Source organism: Hemiscyllium ocellatum, chromosome 25 (genome assembly GCF_020745735.1).
Source record: "Hemiscyllium ocellatum isolate sHemOce1 chromosome 25, sHemOce1.pat.X.cur, whole genome shotgun sequence".
In the NCBI taxonomy this organism is placed as follows: Eukaryota; Metazoa; Chordata; class Chondrichthyes; order Orectolobiformes; family Hemiscylliidae; genus Hemiscyllium; species Hemiscyllium ocellatum.
The window spans coordinates 12,986,774-13,009,086 of NC_083425.1; the positions used below are offsets into that span (position 1 = coordinate 12,986,774).

The 22,313-nt window shown below is 41.1% G+C and overlaps 1 protein-coding gene across 1 annotated transcript in view; it reads right to left on the reverse strand.

The window, feature by feature from the left end:
* rptor (regulatory associated protein of MTOR, complex 1) overlaps nt 1–19,896 on the reverse strand; it is a 383,050-nt gene extending 363,154 nt beyond the window's left edge. The window contains exon 1 of the mRNA XM_060844826.1: nt 19,385–19,896. Coding sequence (XP_060700809.1) covers nt 19,385–19,537 — 153 coding nt within the window. The 5' untranslated portion in view covers nt 19,538–19,896. The remainder of the gene's footprint in view (nt 1–19,384) is intronic.
* Nucleotides 19,897–22,313: the final 2,417 nt, after the last annotated feature.

A 22,313-nucleotide genomic window follows, 5' to 3' on the forward strand; every position in this document is an offset into this window, starting at 1 on the left:
CTGTGCACGTTTTCACGCATATACAATATCCATAGCCACTGTACCTAACAGTTTGGTACGGAATAGAAACTGAACTTTGCATGTTGCTGCCTCACATTAAACTTACAGTCACCTGCTTTTTTTATAAAAAGCAGATGACTAAAACAAAATGGCTTTTAAAAACTAAAGATGTTTATACTACAGTACCAAGGCATAAACTAAAAAAAAATGAGCTTTTATTTCCAAGAGAGAAATAATTTAATGCCAGCCATGCAGCAAAGTTACTGCAATTGGTCTCTGCATTCAAAACTTAGGCCAGTCATGGCACACAAGTTGCTTTTTCATTTCCTGGTGAAAAGGTTGCAGATTTAAGAACCACACCAAAAATCTTGAGCACAAAAATCCAGCAGATGCCCAGTTAAGAGAATACACAGTCAGAGGCATCATATTTCAAATGAAACATCAAACCAAGGCCCCATCTCTCCTTCCAGATAGAGATTAGATTAGATTAGACTAGACATGTACTATTTGAAAGAGCAGGCAAGTTCTCTCTGGTATCTTGGCTGCTATTATCCCTCAAACAACATCAAATAAAACATTGTGTAGTCATTGTCACACTTGTGCTTGCGGACCTGAGTGCAAACTGGCTGTTGCAATTCCCACAGTGTGACAAATTAAAAATCACACAACACCAGGTTATAGTCCAACAGGTTTAACTGAAAGCACCAGCTTTCGGAGCGCGGCTCCTTCATCAGGTGGTTGTGATGAAGGACCACCTGATGAATGAGCAGCGCTCCTAAAGATGGTGCTTCCAGTTAAACCTGTTGGACTATAACCTGGTGTTGTGTGATTTTTAACATTGTACACCCCAGTCCAACACCGGCATCTCCAAATCATCACATTGTGTCAATCACACACTTCAAAAGCACTTTGGGATGGCCTGAAATTGTGAAAGGTGCTATATTAATACAAGTCTTTCTATCTATCTTAGATAGAAGGGGAATCAATCACGCTTTCTACATTTGACTACTATACAAAATATTCCCTGTTTAAAGAGTCGAGCATCAAAAATCATAAAAACAGACCCTTTGATTGAACCAGCCCATACCGACCATAATTCCAAAAAAAAGTAATCCCTCCTGCCTGCACTTGGCCCATATCCCTCCAAACATTTCTTATTCATGTACTTATCCAAAAGTCTTTTAAACATCCACCACTTCCTCTAGAACCATTAGAAAAAAATTGTCCCTCATGTCTTTTTTAAAATCTCTCTCCTCTCACCTTAAATATATGTCCCTTAATCTTGAAATCCCCCACACTAGGGAAAGACATCTGCCATTCAACTTATCTGTACGCCTCATGGTTTTATAAACCTCTATAAGGTCACCTCTCAACCCACGACGCTCCAGTGAAGTAAGTCCCAGTTTATCCAGCCTCTTGTTATAATTCAAACCCTCCATTCCCAACTGCATCCTAGTATATCTTTTCTGAACTCCCTTCAGCCTTAATTATATCCTTCCTTTAACAGGGCGCACAGTACTCTAGGAGAGGCCTCACCAATGCCCTGAACAATCTCAACATGATGTCCCAACTCCTATATTCAAAGGTCCAAGCAATGAAGACAAGCATGCTAAATGCCTTCTTAACCACCCTGTCTACATGTGACAAGAAGAAAATGAGGACTGCACATTCTGGAGAGTCAGAGTTGAGAAGTTTTGCGCTGGAAAAACACAGGTCAGCAATCTGAGGTGGGCGAGAAGTGCATTCCTAATGAAGGGCTGATGCTTGAAATGTCAACTCTCCTACTCCGCTGATGCTGCCTGACTTGCTGTGTTTTTCCAGTGCCACACTTCTCGACTCTATCTACATGTGACGCAAACTTCAAAGAATTGTGTCCCTGAACCCCTAGATGCCTCTGTTCAACAACACTACCCAGACCCTACCAGTAACTGGATAAATCCTACCATTGTTTGTTTTACCAAAATGCAATGCCTCGCATTTATCCAAATTAAAATCCATCTGTCACTCCTCAACTCATTGACCCAATTGATCAAGATCTCTTTGCAATCTTAGATAATTTTCTTCACTGTCCACTACACGACCAATTTTGGTGGCATCTGCAAACTTACAAACTATGCCTCCTCTTCGTATTTAGCCATTTATATAAATGACACAAATTGGACCCATCAAGGATCCCTGTGGAAAACAGTTTGTCACAAGCTCACAGTCTGAAAAGGAACCCTCCTCCACCACTCTGTCTCCTGCCATTAAGTCAATTTTGTAATCAATTGGCAAGCTCTCCCAGAATCCAATGTGATCTAGTAACTTTACTAATCAGTCTTACATACAGAACATTGTCAATTCCTAAATTCCAAGTAAACGTCTACCACTCTGCCCTCATCAGTTTTCTTAGCTACTTCCTCACAACACTCAATCAAGTTTGTGAAATATGGGGAAAGTGAGTGGGTGTACATATTTTCAGTAGAAAGTTTGATAGCTTTCACAGTTAAATCGCCTCATAGATGAGCAACCGGGAGTGACTATAGTGTTGCAAGGCTTGTCGTGCCCAACTACAGTGACCACCTTCAATAAAATGAAACAAGGGGATTGCCAGATGAAGAAAATCACAATTTCTTATAGAAATTTAGAATTCTGAAAGCATCCAAACAAATAACTGGGCAATCATTCATCGGCAGACTGAAACTGTTCTAATCAACTTACAAGCCTCGATATCAATTTACCTCAAATTTAAGTTATACTGATATATGAGAAATACTTTTCTTCAGAAAATAAACTCTTTACACAGTTCCTTCAAAACTGAATTCCTTCAAAATACATTTTTTTAGTGATATCCAGATGTAGTATGCATGAACAGCTAACAATATCAATTGGCTCGTCCTACAAAGTTTTATGCCAAAAGTTATTTATTTATTTAGAGAAAAGGATACACAACTTCAGTCGATTTAAGGTACTGCACTAAATTCTGTGAACGGTTCCCCTGTTTACTTGATACAGTTTAACTGAAAGAACCTTGCCTCCATGTCTCAGATCATTCCCAATCCCAATAAAATTCCAAAAGGAAGCAATACAACAAGGTGCATGTCAGTTGTAAAGCACCAACATTCGCTCAACCATGCGCACTACAAACATTGTGAAGAACTTTTCCCTGATACCTCATTATTCTCAAGTTGATCAACCTTTGGGAGCTTAATGTTTGTTGGCATTCAAATAGGAGACTAGACCTCAAGCTCAGTCTTAACAAGCAATTATTGCATTGTAGCTTCTTGAAGGCATTGTGGAGCCTTATAGAAGCATCATTGAAACAAAGCTGCGCTGAAATGCACCCCCTGGTGACCCAACAATGAAATAACAATCATAGCGCAAAAATGGCACTTGATCATTTTACATTACTAACAAGAGAAGTCTGCTTGAATATCACAAGAAAATGTATTACTTAGATTATTCTAAACTTATGAGAGTTTTTTGCTGAAAACAAGTTCAACCTGGTGAGACTTCAACTTAGGGAGATGTAAAAGCATTATGAAATCTAATAAAATTGAGTACAGAACATAATAACTTAATCCATTCAATTCTACTTTAAAGTTACACATTATGTAGCAATTTTAACATAAGATTCTGCACAGAAGGACAATATGATGAAATAGAGACAGAAACAAAGGAGGAAATATTAAGGTGACGACCAAAAGTGGGTATTAAGGAGGGCTGTTAAGAATGAGACACCGCTAAGATGGTTTAGGCAAGGAATTCTAAAATATGGTGATGCCTATACCACTGAAGGCACAGCTTTCAAATGGCAGAGTGATGGGATAGCATGCAAGTAAAACAACAATCAGATCAGAGTTATCATTGGTGAAAGTTACAGAGATAAATGAGACGCAGTCACAAAGGGAACTAAACCTGAAGGTGAGAATTTTAAATTTGAATTTTAACTTTGAAAATGCTGTAAATTTAGGAGCTGTCAGAAAGCAAAGGTCCGACTTTTGACCGATCTAGGATAGGGATACAGGCAGAGTTTTGGATTAGCTAACCTCTTACAGAGGGTGGAAGATAGGCCAGCAAGTTGAGTAACTTTGTCTGAAAATGGCAAAAAATGTGGGTAAGGGTTTCAGCAGCAGATTGAAGGGGTGGGGGTAATTACAGAGGGCAAGCCTGAAGGTCTGCTTAAGCCCGAGCAGGGCATCCAGTCACAAAATTGGTGGTCCACCTTAAGACAGTGACCAGAAAGTACAGTGGAATCACACATTCAAACATACGAATTAGGAGAAGTGGGGCACTTGGCTCTTCTACCCTCCTCCACCATTCAATAATATCACAGCTAATCAAAGTGTGGCCTCAACTTCATATTCCTGCCTATTCTACCCTTCTTACCGACCTATCTCCACATTAAAAGTACTCAACAACCCCTCCTCTGCTCTTTGGAGGAGATTGCAAAGACTCACCAACATGAAGAAAAACACTTATCTCAATCTTAAATAAAAGAGACACCCCTTATTATTAAACTGTTCCCCATTGTGCTGTTTTTTTCTATTCTTTTTCAGCATTCACTGCGATTTGTGTTTGCAAGTTCTACAGCTTACAGTTGAGGAAACAATCTATGAACACCTACCCTGTCAAGCCTTAAAATTATTCTATGTTTCAATCAGATCACTTTTCTTTCTTCTCAACTCCAAAAGAAAAAGCCATTCTTTCAATCTCTCCTCAGATTTCTGGGACGGAAGGGATATTCTATCTAATGATTCTTTGTTGCACATGTTGAAAGGCAAGTATATCTTTAACAGTAGATATTATAAAACAACCTGATCGGAGATCATGGGATCACAGAATCCCTACACCGTGGAAGCAGGCCATTCAACCTATCGAGTCCTCACATCTAAACAGCCACCCAAACTCAACATCCCTCCCACCCTATCCCTGTAACCCTGCATTTCCCATGGCTAATCCACCTAACCCAACGGTCCTGGACACCATGGGCAATTTAGCACAGTCATTCCATCTGACCTGTACATCTTTGGACTGTGGGTGGAAACTGGAGCACCAGGGGAAACCCATGCAGACACAGGGAGAAGGTGCAAACTCCACATAAGTCACTGGTCCCTGGCGCTGTGAGGCAGTAGTGCTAATCACTGAGCAGATGTTATTACAAACTTCTAGAACAGGCAGGACTCAAACCTCAGCCTTTTGACTCAGAGGTAGAGACATTACCACTGCATAAGAACCCTTATCCCTCCTGATCTGTGGAGGCCAGTTGCTCAATAACCTCTGCTCCCAATCTCAATCTATAGAACTCCTTAACCAAACCTTAAATTCTGAATACCTGCACATAACTATCAGATTTGGATTTGAACTTAAGCAAACAAAAGCTTATGTCGAACCTAATTTTAATTCTGTTGATACAACTTGTCAAGATACTTGTCCTTTTTTTTAAAACCTGCTCAATTACTAAGATCTTTTGTGTTTCATTCCTCATAATTCAGTGCCCCCTCACTCTCTGCATTAGAGTACCAATATACAATATCGAGATCTATTGTGTTTTAAAATTTCACTCAATGCAGTAATGTGCTGTGACCCAGCATGGTAGATTTTCTTGTCAAAATACAAAGGCAAAACACTTTCCCATGAGAACATTTTATTTTCTTTTAAAAAGGTATATCTGCAGATGACCCTGATATGCATCTTTGAGTAGCTTATTTGAGGTTAAAGGCAGAGAAACAGGTCATTAACTTAAACTCAAAGGACAAAAATAACAGACAATTGTTGGGAAATTGAAATATAAATAGCAAATGTCAGAAATATGCAGGTTATGCAGCATTTATGGAGACTGAAATGATGTTTAATGTTTCAGGTCAATGGTCTTTCATCAAAAGCCAGTAAAATTCAGCAAGGCAACAGATTTAGACTGAATGCAGAGACAAGGAAAGGGAGTGAACAGAAAGTATCAAAAGGGAGGCAGTGAATGTTTGGGGAACATCACCCCATCTCTCAGTTCGGCACTTTACAACCTTCTGGATTTGATACAGAATTCGTCAATTTCAGATCATTGTTAGTCATCCTGCACTCCATTTTTAACAGGTAGCAGCCACAGTAATGATTCTGCTATTGACATTTACACTTCCTCTAGACTCATTTCTTGTTGCCTATCCCATTACCAATGTCTTTGGACCTGCACCATCATCTTTTGTCATTAAACCTTCCCTGCCATCCAACCCCATCACAATTTTTTTCTTTGTTCCTTCCTCCTCTCTTCTGTCTCTATACTTGCTTATAACTATGAGCTTAAGTGGGTGGCATGGTGGCTCAGCCGTTAGCACTGCTGCCTCACAACGCTAGGGACCCAGTTCGATTCCCGCCTCAGTATCTGTGTGGGTTTCCTCCAAAAATCCAAAGATGAGCAGGTCAGGCGAATTGGCCATGCTACATTACCCATAGTGTTAGGAGCATTAATCAGGGATAAACGTAGGGTAGGGGAATGGATCTGGATGGGTTACTCTTCGGAGGGTCAGTGTGGTAGGGAATTTAATCATCTCTCAATGTTTTCCAGTCTTTGTGATGTGTCACTGAATCTGGTTAATTCATTAACTTGGTTACTCCTGCTGAGTATTTCCAAAATTTTCTACTTTAACTTAACCTATTGGGTCAGAAACCCAATGAACAGTTCCAAACATATGAACGCCATTGCAAAATTAGAAGGTTTGCAATACAAGGAATTAGCTCGGACAGCTAATTGGAATGTATAACCAGACTTATAAGCAATAAGTACTACAACAGCTTTCATTGTGCTATATTTCAAAATACCTAATATTTTACACTTCCTGATTAAAATCAAAATCTAAATAAATGTACACAATAACAAACTAAATGTCTCCATGAAGTTTGAAGTTTTCTATTCTAGCTAGATATCAGTCCATTGGTCCCCACAGATTCATGTTTGTGCAAAATAATGTAATGATAATTTTATTAACAGATATAACTGCATGGATTACAGATTCTGCAACTCAATGTAAAATAGTACGTTTTTAAAAAAAACTAACACTGCAATTCACAAATTCCACAGATACATAGGAAATTACTTCAAAGAAGTAATGATCTTGGTGCAAAAACAGCTTGGTTAAGCATTTTTCAACACAGCAACCTACTGCAGACTATTTACAATCACATCATTAAGTGCAAGAGAAATTGATCGTTATGCACTGAAAATATAACTTGCTGGAACTATCAGCTCCTTACCAAAGCAAGGCTGCATTGAGGAAATAAACCTCATTATTTTTCAATTGTTGGTCTGTTTAGTTATGACGACAAGATCCTGGATACCAAAGTAAAACATAACTTAAATATAACTGTTTACATTGTAAGAAATTCTGATCAATAAAAATGCTTTGCATTGTCCATTTCAGTGTCATATTATTAACCATACATTCAAGCAGCTTTAGAAAATGAAAAAAGTGACCAAATGTCCACAGCATGTAATATTTTAAATATAGATAGAACGGTTTACAATGCCAGCAAAAGTAACCTGATTTTAAATTCAAGCAATTAGACAACAAGCGAAACATGCTATGGAGTGCCATAGCCAACTTTGTGTCAAAGTTACATGCTGAATAATAAGTCCTCATGTCACCAGAGTTAGTACACATCAGGGAGATAAGGTCAAGTAAGAAACAGAGTGAAGGGTTAGGATCATTCAACTTAATTGCAAAGCTGAGGGGATCCTAAAAAAAGAACTGACAAGACAGACATCATGCATGGAGCAAACTCCCTGTATTTGGCAAAACAGATGTAATACATAGACAAAACAGAGTAGTGCAGATGCTGGTGATTAGAGTCAAGAGTGTGGTGCTGGAAAAGCACAGCCAGTCAGGCAGTATCTGAGCAGCAGGAAAATCGTTGTTTTGGGCAAAAGCCAGTCATCCAGAAAGTGTAATACACATTCAAACTAATATAGTCATCGAGATGTACAGCACGGAAACAGTCCAACTCTTCATGCCAACCAGATATTCCAACCTAATCTAGTCCCACCTGCCAGCACCTGGCCCATATCCTTCCAAACTCTTCCTGGCCTAATCAACCTCTCCCTGTAGCTCAAATCCTCCAACCCTGGCAACATCCTTGTAAGTCTTTTCTGAATCCTTTCAAGCTTCACAGAATTTTTCCGATAGGATGGAGACCAGAATTGGACACAACATTCCACTAGTGGCCTAACCAATGTCCTGGACAGCCGCAACATGACCTCCCAACTCCTGTACTCAATACTCTGACCAATAAAGGAAAGCATATGCTTTAAACAAAAATATAAAATACTCTTTTCTAGCTTTTACAACAAGCTTATTAAGTAAAAATCACACTGTGAAGATTCAAGTTAAAACAATTGTTCCTCATTTTAAACAACCAGAAACCTAATTAATATCAAAGTTTAAATATGGTTCTTCCGGATCACAGCAAAAGCTTCTGTTTATTAATTTGCATTCTGGTTAGCACAGGTCTCTCCCTCTAAATGGAGCCAGTGTGTTCTATGCTCCAGCCTAAAATAGTGAACTGAAAAAGCAATATCATACAGAAAACTGAAGCAGAGAAGGAAGAGCAAAGTTACAGCTAACTCAAGTTTACTCGATTCTGTCTTGGGCAAATATAACTTACACCTCCAATTAAGCCAGGGATAGCCAAACGTTCCAGAACTGAAAAACAAACTAAAAGGCTTCCAGCAGAAAGTGACAAGGCTCAGGATTTCTTACATTGCAGCTTAGCATACAAATATGAAAACTAGTGGAAAACATAATAAATAGGAAAAGTAGGCCATTCGGCCCATCAGCTCTACAATTCAATAGAATCACTGCTGATCCAGTATTCCTCGTGTCCACTTTCCTGCCCTTTCCCATAACCTGGTGATTTTTCTCCTGATAAAGAATCTCAGTCCTAAATATGTACAAGGACACCGGCCCCACAGCTCTCTGTGGCAAGGAGCTCCAAAGACAACACACAAAAAATCCTCATCTCAGTCCAAAATTGGCACCCCTTTATTCTGAGGCTATGCTCTCTGGTCCTAGACTTTTAATGAGAGGGGACATCCTTTCATCATTCACCCTGTCAAGCCTCTGAAGAATCCTTATGTTTCAATGAGATCACCTCTCATTCTTCTCAACTCCAGTCCCAGCCTCATATGCAATCCCTCCATACTAGGGATCATCCGAGTGAACTTTTCTTAACGGCCTCCAATGAAATAATATCTTTGAATAAGGGGATGAAAACTGCACGCATTACTGCAGATGTGGTCACATCAGAACCTTGTACAGCTGCAGTAAGATTTTCCTACACATATCCCAAATCCCCTTGAAATAAGGACCAACATTCTATTAACATGGTTGCAACCTATGCTGGTTTTGTGTTTCGTGCAGAAATATCACCAAGTCCCTTCAAGTTACTGCTTTTCCAAGTTCCTCTCTTTTCATTGCCTCTGCATTTCCTAATATTAAAGGGATGACACTTGTGTCCTCCATCATGAAGGCTGAGGCAAAGTATTGATTTAGTGTCTCTGCCATTTGTGCTGCTGTCCACTATTAATTCCCAGTCTCATCTTACAAGGGACCAACATGCACTTTAGTTACTCTCTTCCCTTTTATATACTTATAAAAGCTTCAGCTATCAATATTTTGATAGTTTTTCATAATTTACCTTTGCTCTTTTATTACTTCCATTAATCTTTAAAAGTTTCCCAATCTTCCAGCCTGCCATTTCTTTTTGCAAAATAGTATGTGTTAGCTCTTTTCCTCATTACCAAGGAATGACCCTCATCCTGGTTGGCTCTCCATCATGTTGTTCCAAGAAACAATCTCGAATACAGTCGATGAATTCTCCCTCAAGGCTACCCTTTACAATGTGATTAGTCTACTCTACCTGCTTGTCAAAATCGTCCATGATAGATTATTGCCATCCCTTTCTTACAAGACAGCAGTATCTCTTGGTTTATACTGTGCCTCACTGTGGAGCTGATGGGGAACCTGTATTTCAGTATCACCACCAAATCTCACCCAGTCATCTCTAATGGTGCTGTTAAATAATTAATTTTGTTCTAAATACTTTGTACATCCAGACAAAGTCTTCAATTCGTTCTATTATCAATTTTCCCTAGACTTGTACAATTCCTAGATGCAATATGACATTCATACATTCTGCTCCTTCCTTTTATTTTCTGGACAAAATTAAAATCACAAATCAGGTCATAGTCCAACAGGTTTATTTGGAAGTAATAGTTTTTGGAGTGCTGCTCCTTCGTCAGGTAGTTGACCGAAGCTGAGCTATCTGACAAAGGAGCAGCGCTCTGAAAGCTTGTACTTCCAAATAAATCCATTGCGACTATAGCCTGGTGTTGCATGATTTTTAACTTTGTCCACCCCAGTCTAACACCGGCACCTCCACATTTTATTTTCTAATCGTTATTAGCCTCATCACTAACTTGCACTCTTAACTTCTCCCTTAACTTTGATTTTCCATGCAACTGAATACCACCTTTCTACCCCCCCCACTCAAAAAGGTTCCTGACTCAAGTGCTTTTGAAGAGCTATATACAGAAAAACCTCGATTATCTGAACAAGACGAGCGGGAAGTATTGTTTTTGGATAACTAATCTAATCGTAAACAAAGAAAGCATTTACAGGACCTTAACATCTTGTTTGGATAACCAAGGTTGTTCAATAATACTAATGAACACACTTTTTAAAAACTGAAGGATACTCCACACTGAATGAGTTTCTAAAATAGGAAAAATGTATCTTGTAACTTTTACCTAGTGTTGTTGCAAAATTTGAAAATGTGTTGCTGGAAAAGCGCAGCAGGTCAGGCAGCATCCAAGGAGCAGGAGAATCAGGAAGGGCTCATGCCTGAAACATCGATTCTCCTGTTCCTTGGATGCTGCCTGACCTGCTGCGCTTTTCCAGCAACACATTTTCAGCTCTGATCTCCAGCATCTGCAGTCCTCACTTTCTCCTTGTTGCAAAATTTCTCAATTTTTCAGAATCAATCACTGGAACTGTTGTTTTAAAATGAGATTCGGAAACTTAAGTCTCATAAGACTTTGTCTTCTACTTTTAAAAAACTTAATCACAAATGACGCATTAACTTCATAATCCAATAAAATGAAAAGCAAAGATGACGATCATAAGGAAAACTTTTTCAGTATACTCTAATTCACTAAAAAGAAACTACCGCAGTGCAATTCCAGCACTATCATTACAGTTTGGAATTAAAAGTTTACTCTTGGTTGGTCTGTTCGGGGAATTATAGTGGTGTTTTTCTTACTTCCAAACCTCATTACTTCAAGGGCTTCAGCTCCCTAAGCTCTGAAATTTCCTCCTTAAATCTCTATGCTCCTCGCTCGCCCCCAAGACACTTCTTAAACATCACAAGTCCACAGCATATGACCTTTCCAGCTCTGTGTTCATCCCTGGAAGATCTGGACAACAAGGGCATCTACACCCGACTCCTGCTCATCAACTACAGGTCTGCCTTCAACACTATTATCCCCTCCAGACCAATCTCAAAACTCTGCGACCTAGGTCTCTGCTTTGCACTCTGCAAATGAATCTTGAGCTTCCCGACCCAAAGACCTCAATCAGTGAAAATAGACAAGTGCAACTCCTCTGGACCCTCGGGGGGGTGGGGGGGTGGGGTGGATTTCTCAACCCCTACTGTACTCCTTGTATATCCACGACTGTGTTGCCAAATTCCAAACAAACACCATCTACAAGTTTGCTGACGACACCACCATGGTAGGGCAGATATAAAATGATGAGTCAGAATACATAAAGATGATACAGGGCTTGTTTACATGATGCAATGATAACAGCCTCTCTCTCAGTGTCGGCAAAACTAAAGAACTGATCATTGACATCAAAGACAGACAAGAAGCTATGCCCTCTCGTTCTAGCTTTATCTGCCAGTGGAACCATCCTCTCATCTAAACCAATGGAGTCAGGTTAGGAGTTGAGACGGTTAAGTTCCTAGGAGTGCCAATAACTGACAACCTGCCTTGGACTTCCCACATCAATGTGACGATGAAGGCACAACAATGCCTCTTCTTCCTCAGGCAGCTCAGGAAATTTGGCACATCCATAAGGACCCTCACCAACTTTTACAGATGCACCTCAGAAAGCATACTGTTCGGGTGCATAACAGCCCGGTACAGCAACTGCTTTGCCCAGGATTGTAAGAAACTACAGAAGGATCTGTGCACAGCCCAGACTATTACGGAAGCCAACCTCCCATCCAGAGACTCCCACTCACATGTTTCCGCCTGCAGAAAAGCTGCCAACCTCAAAGACCCATCCCACCCCAGTAATGATCTCCTATAACTTCTTGTGTCAGGCAGAAGATATAGAAGCTTAAACACATGCACCAATAGGTTCAAGAACAGCTTCTTCCCTGCTGTTAATAGAGTGATGAATGGACTCTCTAACTTCAAATAATGCTGACTTTGTTCAAGTGATCTTGCCTTGCGGACATTCCGTATGGTGTAACATCATGCTTTACTCTGTTCAAGTTTTTTTCCACCCCATGATCTGTATAGCCTTGCTGTTTACTGTATCTGCCTATACTGCTGCAAACAAAGATTTTCAAAGCATTTAGGTACACATGACAACAAATTAAATCTAGTCTTTTGGCTAGAGTCAAGTTTTATTCAATACCAATCCTACAAAATGCCTTCAGATATTCTGCTAAGGTACAGGCAATATCTAAATCGTTGGTACAAGCAAGCAGCTGGCTAACACTTATAGACATTAATTAACAACATCTCCCAATCCCAACATAAAGCAGGGAGAATAGATTTCTTCCTTATATAATTTTATTAAAGGTAATGGACTCAATTATAACATACATACATTTGTAAACTGAACTTTGGACATTGTACAATCCTATATTGTACAAAATGATGACTTGCATCCTGAAATGAGCCCAGAAATGACTGGCTCCCATTCCCATTTCTCCATTTTAAAGCAGGCAGTCTCAGTGCATCCATAGGAAATATCAGCACGGTGGCACAGTGGTTAGCACTGCTGCCTCACAGCGCCAGGGACCTGGGTTCAATTCCCGACTCAGGCGACTGACTGTGTGGAGTTTGCACATTCTCCCCGTGTCTGCGTGGGTTTCCTCCGGTTTCCTCCTACAGTCCAAAGATGTGCGGGTCAGGTGAATTGGCCATGCTAAATTGCCCGTAGTGTTAGGTAAGGGGTATATGTAGGGGTATGGGTGGGTTGCGCTTCGGCGGGTCGGTGTGGACTTGTTGGGCCGAAGGGCCTGTTTCCACACTGTAAGTAATCTAATCATGCAAAAATAACCATGAGGCTAATGCACTCACCGATTATTTACACGACAATCCGACAAATGGAGGCTAGCGAACATAATGGAAAGATTCAGAAATTGACATGAGATGTGCAACTGCCCCAACGTGCATAAAAACAGAATATTGACATCTGGCTCCCCCAAATATACCAGAAGGTGTGAAGTTGCCATCTATTTCTGTCCAAGCGCTGTTTTGGTTGTCCAATCCACGTCTGACACTGAATATTTATGATAAATATGTAAAGGACTCTTGTGGGACAGTGCTGTTCTCTATATCTCTAGGCAAGATGGTCTTGGTTTAAAGTAGTGTTTGACACAACATCAGATCAAGAAATTAGCAGTATCAAAAACGGTCCTTCATTCTTTCAGAATGGAATTGTTGTGGGAAATTATTGTAAATAATTTCCATTGTTTGTTCATTGTTACTTCTATCTCTCTCAATTCAATCTTCCTCTTGGCTTTCTATTTCTGACTTGGCATTGAATTCACTAAATTACATTTCCTGTTTGAATGTCTATTCATTAAACAATACCTCAACTTGACAAGTGAGAGAGAGAAGCAATTGCTTCTCCTGTTAATGCATGTCCAAAAATATCTGATAGAGGGCATTGTGCTGTACTGGATCTTCTGGCTTACCCTTAGGTACAACTCACGTTGTACCACGTAGCTCAGGCCTATACATACTTGCGCGCATTTAGAAAACAATTATCTAACTCAATCACAAAATTCTTAGTGACAGGCGTAGCAGGCTTGAAGGGTGGAATACTATATTCCCACACCTAATAATGTTGTACAGTTCTCCAAGAACTGAAGAAACCAGGAAAGGGCCAGGAAACAATCTATATGCTGTTGCAATTCTGCAACATCCAAAAGATAGCAAGCATCATTTAATCAGATCAGTTACAAATTAAAGCAAAGCTTTTAAATGAGATAGAAATGGAAATTTGCAATTTTTTTTAAAAATGAAGCAAAACAGGAAGTGGTTGACATGCAAATAGGTCAATCAGCATGGAACTATTTCTTTTGCTCAGGTGAGAGACATTGCCAACGTACTGGTAACCTTTTCTGATTTCATTCACCCATCAATACAGGATTAAAAGATCTTGCATTTTAGGTTATCCTTAATATAATAAAATGTTTAAAGACATTTTGTCGCAGCAGAATATTCATATAAAGTTTCACGACTACTCACATAAGGAGATATTAGGGCACACAACAAACAGATTTTACAGAAGTAGGTTCAAAGGAGCATTTTAAGGAAGAGAGCTCAAGTTTAGAAAAAAGCAACAGAACTTGGGGTCTGACCAACTGATAACACAGCTAACTTCAGTGGAGGTAAAGAATTATGGCACGTTAAAAGGTAATCTCAAAGAGAGCAGGATGGAAGATTGAAGAGAAACTAAAGACTGAGTTTAGGACATTGGGGCAGGTTGCACGTTTAGAGTAGGAATGCAAGGATGCAGAGATAGCAGATTGCTTAATCTCAGTCCTAGGAACAAAAAATGTTCAAAAGCATTTTACCTATCTGCATCGAATGGGACAGCAAAGGGACATATTTGGCAATAGAGTGGGTTCATCTAAACATTCCAGAGTGATCCTGCAGTAGTGAGCAGCTTTCAAAGAAGAGAACAGGGCCTAACAGTGTTTGTTGCAATCCAGATGACCGAATAATGATTGGTTAGGCCAGTGTGCTCCATCAACATTCAGGCCTGCGGCCTATTAACAAGAGAGCAAGAATGCAACCTATACATAGAAATGACCAGGTAGAAAATATTAAAATTTCTACTGGGGACAAGAGCATTAAATTCCTATTCACATTTTTTAAAAAGCACAGCAATAGTTTATCTAGATTTTCCTTCACAAAATGTTGATGTAAAATTAATATTACTCCTGAATTTTAAATAGGAATGACTCTGAAACCAAATGCTGAAGAATCAAAATTAACTATGTTGTATGTGTAACATAATGCAATGTTTTGTCTATAATCTCTGGACAGGCCAGAAAACATTGTGAATGTTCTGTTAGCTTTAAAAAAAAACCTGGCATGGTTCTTACGTGAATAAAATGTGACTCTCCATTTAATGCATTGCTGTCACACTGCTGAACCTAGCTAATAATAAATGATGGAAGGGTTTCAGAAAAATTTCAAGCAATACCAAATTGGATTTTGAAAATAATCCCACAACTCTATATGGAAGTTCTTTCCATGATGTTTACTCTTGATATAAGCTTCTAAATGTCAGCTCAAAGTTCCAAAATGAGTAAAAGGCAGATTAGGTCTTATTGCCCTATTCATAGCTTTAAAAAGTAAACATCACTTCAAGTTAATTAAGTGCTCCTCCTTTCAATTTGAAATTCAGGATTGCTTCCTGAATTGAATTTGCTTTATTGTCACATGTACTCAAATGAGTACAGTGAAAAGTTTACAGTTGTTGCTTTATAGCACCATCTTAGATACAAAAGTATCTAGGTACAGATACTTGAGATCAAATTCTTAGGAAACAAAAAAATTAGAAAAGTAAAGAAATAAACCGTCCATCGTTATAGGTCATAGGATTAAATTATAAAAATTAAGTATTAAAAGTCCTGGCTCAGAAGTGAACACAAAAGGATCAAACTGACTGCATATCTCTACCTACCTCCACTACTTGAATAACTCCATTACATTATATCACATTAAGACATATTCAGTATCCATCCTGTCAGGGACTCTCAGGTTCTGATATGTTTCAATGAAATAATTGTTCATTCTTCTAATCTCCAATCAATACAGGCAGACTAAGTCCAACCTTCCCTCATAAGATAACCCCCATCACCTTTACCAAACCTCAAGAATCAGCTGTGTGAACCTGTTCTGAATTGCTCCAAGTATATATCTTTATAAAAGTCAGGAAACTAAAATTGTACACAGTACTTCATATGATCTCACCCTGGAGCACTTTTTGTATTCCATTTCATAGAAACTTGGAAAATAGGAGGAGGCCATTGAGCCCAGTCCACCATTCAATATCATCATGGCTGATCATCCAACATGTACCATGCTCTACTTTCTCCCTATACCCTTTGATCCTAACAGCCCTAAGAATGATATATAACTCCTTCTTGAAAATATTCAACACTTTGGTTTCAATCAGAAAGGCACAGAATTCCACAGGCTCACCACTCAAAGCCCTAAATGGCCTATCCCATATCTTTAAATTGTGTCCTCCAGCTCTAGGCTCCCTGGTCATTGGGAACGTTGTTTTGGCATTTATCATGTCTAGTCCTGTTAGAATACTATAGGTTTGGGGAGATCCCCCATCATTCTTACTAAATTCCAGTGAATATAGTTCTTATCGATATAGACTCTCTTCATTTGTCAGTCCTGCCATCCCAGAAATTTAAAATTTCACCTTGCAATAATCCAAATATTCCCTTTACATTTCCAACCATACTAACCTTTTGTGTACAAAGTTAAAAATCACAACACCAGGTCATAGTCCAACCAGTTTATTTGGAAGCACTAGCTTTCAGAGTGCTGCTCCTTCATCAGGTGGTTGTGACATAATTTCGTGAGACAAAGAATTTATAGCAGAAGTTTACAGTGTGACGCAACTGAAATTATATATTGAAAAAGATCTGGTTTATTTGTTACGTCTCTCATTAGCACCTCCAAATTGTAACTTTTTGTGATTCTTGTACCAGACCACTCAGACCCCGAAATACTTGTTCTGCAAATTCACTTCATTGACTTAATATACAGCATTTCTATCTTTCCAGCCAAATAGGACAAGTTCATATTTTCTTACATGCCATTTGTTTGTCCACTCAACTTCTCTACATTTTCAGACTCCTTGCACCCTATTCACAACTCACCTAGTGTCAACATCAAATTTAGCAAGCATACATGATTCCTTGTTGCAATGAATTTATAAATTTCATTAACTCATTAAATGATGGAGGCACCAATGCTGATTCCTGTGGCACTCTGTTCATCACATCTTGCAAACCTAAAATTGGCTATTTCATGCTGCTCTTTTCTGAAAGCTTCATCCCACGTCACCCCATACCACGAGCTCCACTTTTGCACTGTAACCTTTGATACGGCATCTTCAATGCCTTCGGGAAATCAAAGTACTGCACATCGACAATTTCCTTTTCATCCATATTACTTCCTCAAAAAACTCGTAAGTTAGTCAAATACAACTTCCCTTTCAGAAAACAATGCTGACTCTGCCTGATTACATTAAGAGTTTCTAAGTGATTATTACAGCCTGCTTAATGAAAAATTCCATATTTTCCCAGGACATGTTCAACTAATCTTGGGAATATGGGCCTAGTTCAAATAATCCCTGTACATAGGACAAACTCCTCTTACCAATCAATCTGGGAACATTTATTGCACTCCCTTGCAGGCAAGTCTGTCCTTAGGTAAGGAGACAAAAACCACACACAATGTTTGAAGTGTGATCCCACCAAGGCCGTTTGTAATCACAGGAAGACATTTTGCTTTCAAACTTCAATCCCTTCACATTAATGGCTCATATGCCATTCACTTTCCTGAATGCTTGCTGTACCTGAAACTTTTAAATTCATTTGCAAGGACAGCCAGGAGCTTCTGAATGCCAACTTTCCTCTGCCTGCTTCCTAAATTCTACTAATGGAAACCCCCTCAGAAAAGCAAAAAAGAAATCCCACTAACTAGTATTCCAGAAGAGTATTTATTTCTCAAACAGCAAAACTCAAGTTATGCTAAAGTCCAATCACAGGACAAATACAAGACTAAACATGCCAATGTGCATCTGGAGGATGTGCATGTAAATGCAATGTCTTTAACAAAAGATGGTTCGCATTGTGTATCCTTAATATTTTATTTAGAAAAGGCAACATTCCAATTCAACTGAATAAAGTGCTCCAAATGTTAGACACATTGGCAATACAGTACTTACTACATTCTGATTAAAAACAATAATCAAAATGGTGACTTGCTTCTTTCACCTGTCACACAGCAATCATTAATTTCAGCATCAAAAGAATGAAGTTTCCAAATAAAGTCTAATCACATGTAACATTTACACGGTATTACCTCTGATTAATCTGTATTTAGAAGCATTAATCTTATAACTTTACCCTCCAAAGTTTGCAAACTTCTCAGTTACATTGCTGGTCAGGGATATGTTAAAATAATATATTTTCCTAAATCAACCAGAGGCTTATTTAAAACACTGAAAAACATGAAGAACGTAGATTCAGCAACAACAATACAAACACCCGAAAAAAATTTTGTGTTAAAAATTAAATATTTGATTCGAGTTACATGCTGGAAACATACTCGTTTAAAAATGTGGAAACAGGATTCGAAGCATTACCGAGAGATCATTTCTTGGTAAGAAGCAGGAGGCTGGAAGAACACCGCAAGCTAGGCAGCATCAGGAGTTGGAAAAGTCGACGTTTCAGACAAATGTCAAGAGTTAACACGCTGGAAACATACTTCACTACTCATTTAAAAATGTGGAGAGGGGATTCGAAGCATTACTGAGAGGTCATTTCTTGGGAAGCAGGAGGCTGGGACAACACCATAAGCCAGGCAGCACCACAAATGGGAAAAGTCAACGTTTCAGACAAATGTATCAATAAAGACAAATTCTGCAAAACTGTACTAATGCTTCCACATTTTGGAATTTAATTAAAGCTCTTCAAAGATTAGGCATAAATCATATTATTAAAAAAAGGCGAAATGCTGTAACCACTGTGCAAAATACAAAGGTTTGCTTTTAGAGTTAAGGCAACATTTTGTCAATATCGATATGATAGAGTTTGATGAAAAAGTTGAGGCAATGGAGTAAATAAACTTTTGAAAACCGCACAGTCGTGTTTGCTTTCGCTTTCTGAAAGCAAACCCATGCGAAGAGGAACACGAAGTTTGACTCGAGCTGCAAGGAAACTTTTTTTTGTAATGGGGGGGGAGAGAGGGGAAGGCAGTCCCTTGGGAAGGGGCAGGGGGAGAGTGAGTGAGGGAGTTTGAATGTAACCTCCAGGCAGGTCAGGAGAGGGAGAGAGTGAGTGTGTGGGAACATACCCGGTCTTTCATGCGCCAGCTCTGGGTGACCGCCTTGGAGCCCTCGATTTTCTCCGAGTGCCGCTTCTTGACGAAAGCCACCGGGAGGTTCCAGTCGGTCATGTCGCCTTGCTCCTCCTCCAGCAGGTCCTCCAGGAGGCTGGCTCCAGCCATGCTGCGGCCCGGCTCCACTCAGTACAACGGGGAGTCAGAGATACCTCACCCCCCCCCGCTTCCCCACCCCCCACCCGCCCCAAACCAACCACCTCCACCTCGGGAGGGAAGGGGGGGGTGGGGGTGATGGAGAGTGCGAGTCGGGGAAGGGGTGGGGTGGGAGGGGGAAGGAAGTGTGGTGGGGAGGGTGGAAGCTGACCGCGGAACGCAGCCTATGGGGACGAGGAGGTGCCGGTACCGGTGCAGCCGCCTGGGACTCCCGGTCGGCGGCCCCTCATTTCGCCCGGACGGAGGACGCCATCTTGGCCAGGGACCACAATGCCCCGCGCTCCGACGGCAGGCCGCGCGGCTCCATCCGCGCAGTCGCACCCGGGGGGAGGGGGAGGGGGAGGGGCCAGGAGGGAGGGGAGGGGCCAGGAGGGAGGGGAGGGGCCAGGAGGGAGGGGAGGGGCCAAGGAGGGAGATAGGGGACGGGAGGAGGAGAGAGAGTTGTCTGTACTGTGTCCACAACTCACTCCATCGTCAACCCCCGATAATCTGGGACAACCCTTCCCTGTGTCTGTGTTCTCAGTCCTTTATCCTGACTGTGTTCTCAACCCCTCACCCTCACTGTGTGCTCGACCCTTCAACCTGACTGTGTTCTCAATCCTTTCCTTTGACATTGTTCCCATTCCTTCACTCTGACTGTGTTCAAATCCCATCACGCTGACTGCGTTCCCAATCCTTCACCATGACTGTGTTCCCAATCCATCACCGTGACTGTGTTCCCAATCCATCACCGTGACTGTGTTCTCAGTCCTCCATCCTGACTGTGTTCCCAGCCCTTCACCCTGACTGTGTTCCCAACACTTCACCCTTACTGTGTTCTCAGTCCTTCACCCAGACAGTGTTCTCAATCGTTCACCCTGACTGTGTTCATAACCCTTCACCCTGACTATGTTCTCAATCCTTCACCCTGAGTGTGTTCTGTATCCTTCACCCTAACTGTGTTCCAAGCCCTTCACTCTGACTGAGTTCTCAATCCTTCACCCTGACTGAATTCTGAATCCTTTACCCTGACTGTGTTCTCAGTCCTACACCCTAACTGTGTTCCCAATCATTCACCCTGGCTGTGTTCTCAATCCTTCACCCTGACTGTGTTCATAATCCTTCACCATGTCTGTGCTCCTCGTCCCTCACCCTGACTTTGTTCTCAGTCCTTCACCCTGACTGTGTTCTCAGTCCTTCCCCTGACTGTGTTCTCAATCCTTCACCCTGATCATGTTCTCAACCCTTCACCCTGACTGTGCTCCTAGTCCCTCACCCTGACTGTATTCTCATTCCTTCACTGTGATTGTGTTCCAAACCCTTCACCCTGCCTGTGTACTCAACCCTTCACCCTGACTGTATCATCATCCCTTAACCCTGACTGTGTTCTCATTCCTTCATCCTGACTGTGTTCTCAACCCTTCACCCTGACTGTGTTCCCAACCCTTCACTGTGACTGTGTTCTCAGTCCTCCACCCTGACTGTGTTCTCAATCTTTCACCCTGGCTGTGTTCACAGCCCTTCACCCTGACTGTATACTTAACCCTTCACCCTAACTGTGTTCTCAACCCTTCATCATGACTGCACTCCTAGTCCCTCACCCTGACTTTGTTCTCAACCCTTCACTGTGTCTGTGTTCTGAATCCCTTCCTTTGACATTGTTCCCAATCCTTCACTCTGACTGTGTTCAAATCCCTTCACCTTGACTGTGTTCCCAATTCTTCACCCTAACTGTGTTCATAACCCTTCACCCTGACTGTGTTCTCAGTCCTTCACCCTGACTGTGTTCCCAAACCTTCACCGTGACTGTGCTCCTAGACCCTCACCCTGACTTTGTTCTCAACCCTTCACTAACACTGTGTGCTCAATCCTTCACCCTGTCTGCGTTCTCAATTCTTCACCCTAACTGTGTTCCCAACTGTTCACCCTGACTGTGCTCCTAGTCCCTCACCCTGACTCTCTTCTCAGTCCTTCATCCTGACTGTGTTCTCAACCCTTCACCCTGACTGTGTTCTCAACCCTTCACTCTCTTCTCAGTCCTTCACCCTGACTGTGTGCTCACCGATTCACCCTGACTGTGTTCTCAGTCCTTCACCCTGACTGTGTTCATAACCATTCACCCTGACTTTGCTCTCACTCCTTCACCTTGACTGTGTTCATAACACTTCACCCTGACTGTGCTCTCAGTCCTTCGCCCTGATTTTGTTCTCAACCCTTCACCCTAACTGCGTTCTCAGTCCTTCACCCTGACTGTGTTCCAAGCCCTTCACCCTGTTTGCGTTCTCAATTCTTCACCCTAACTGTGTTCCCAACCGTTCACCCTGATTGTATTCTCAGTCTTTAACCCTGACTGTGTTCCAAGCCCTTCACCCTGACTATGTTCTCAACCCTTCACCCTGACTGTTTTCCGAATCCTTCACCCTGACTGTTTTCTCAGTCCTTCACCCAGCCTGTGTTCTCAACCCTTCACCCTGACTATGTTCTCAACCCTTCACCCTGACTATGTTCCCAGCCCTTCACCCTGACTGTGCTCTCAACCCTTTACCCTGACTGTCTTCTCAACGCTTCACCCTGACTGTGTTCTCAACCCTTCACCCTGACTGTGTTCTCAGTCCATCACTCTGACTGTGTTCTCAACCCTTTACCCTGACTGTCTTCTCAACGCTTCACCCCGACTCTGTTCTCAGTCCTTCACCCTGACTCTGTTCATAACCCTTCACCCTGACTGCATTCTCAACCCTTCACCCTG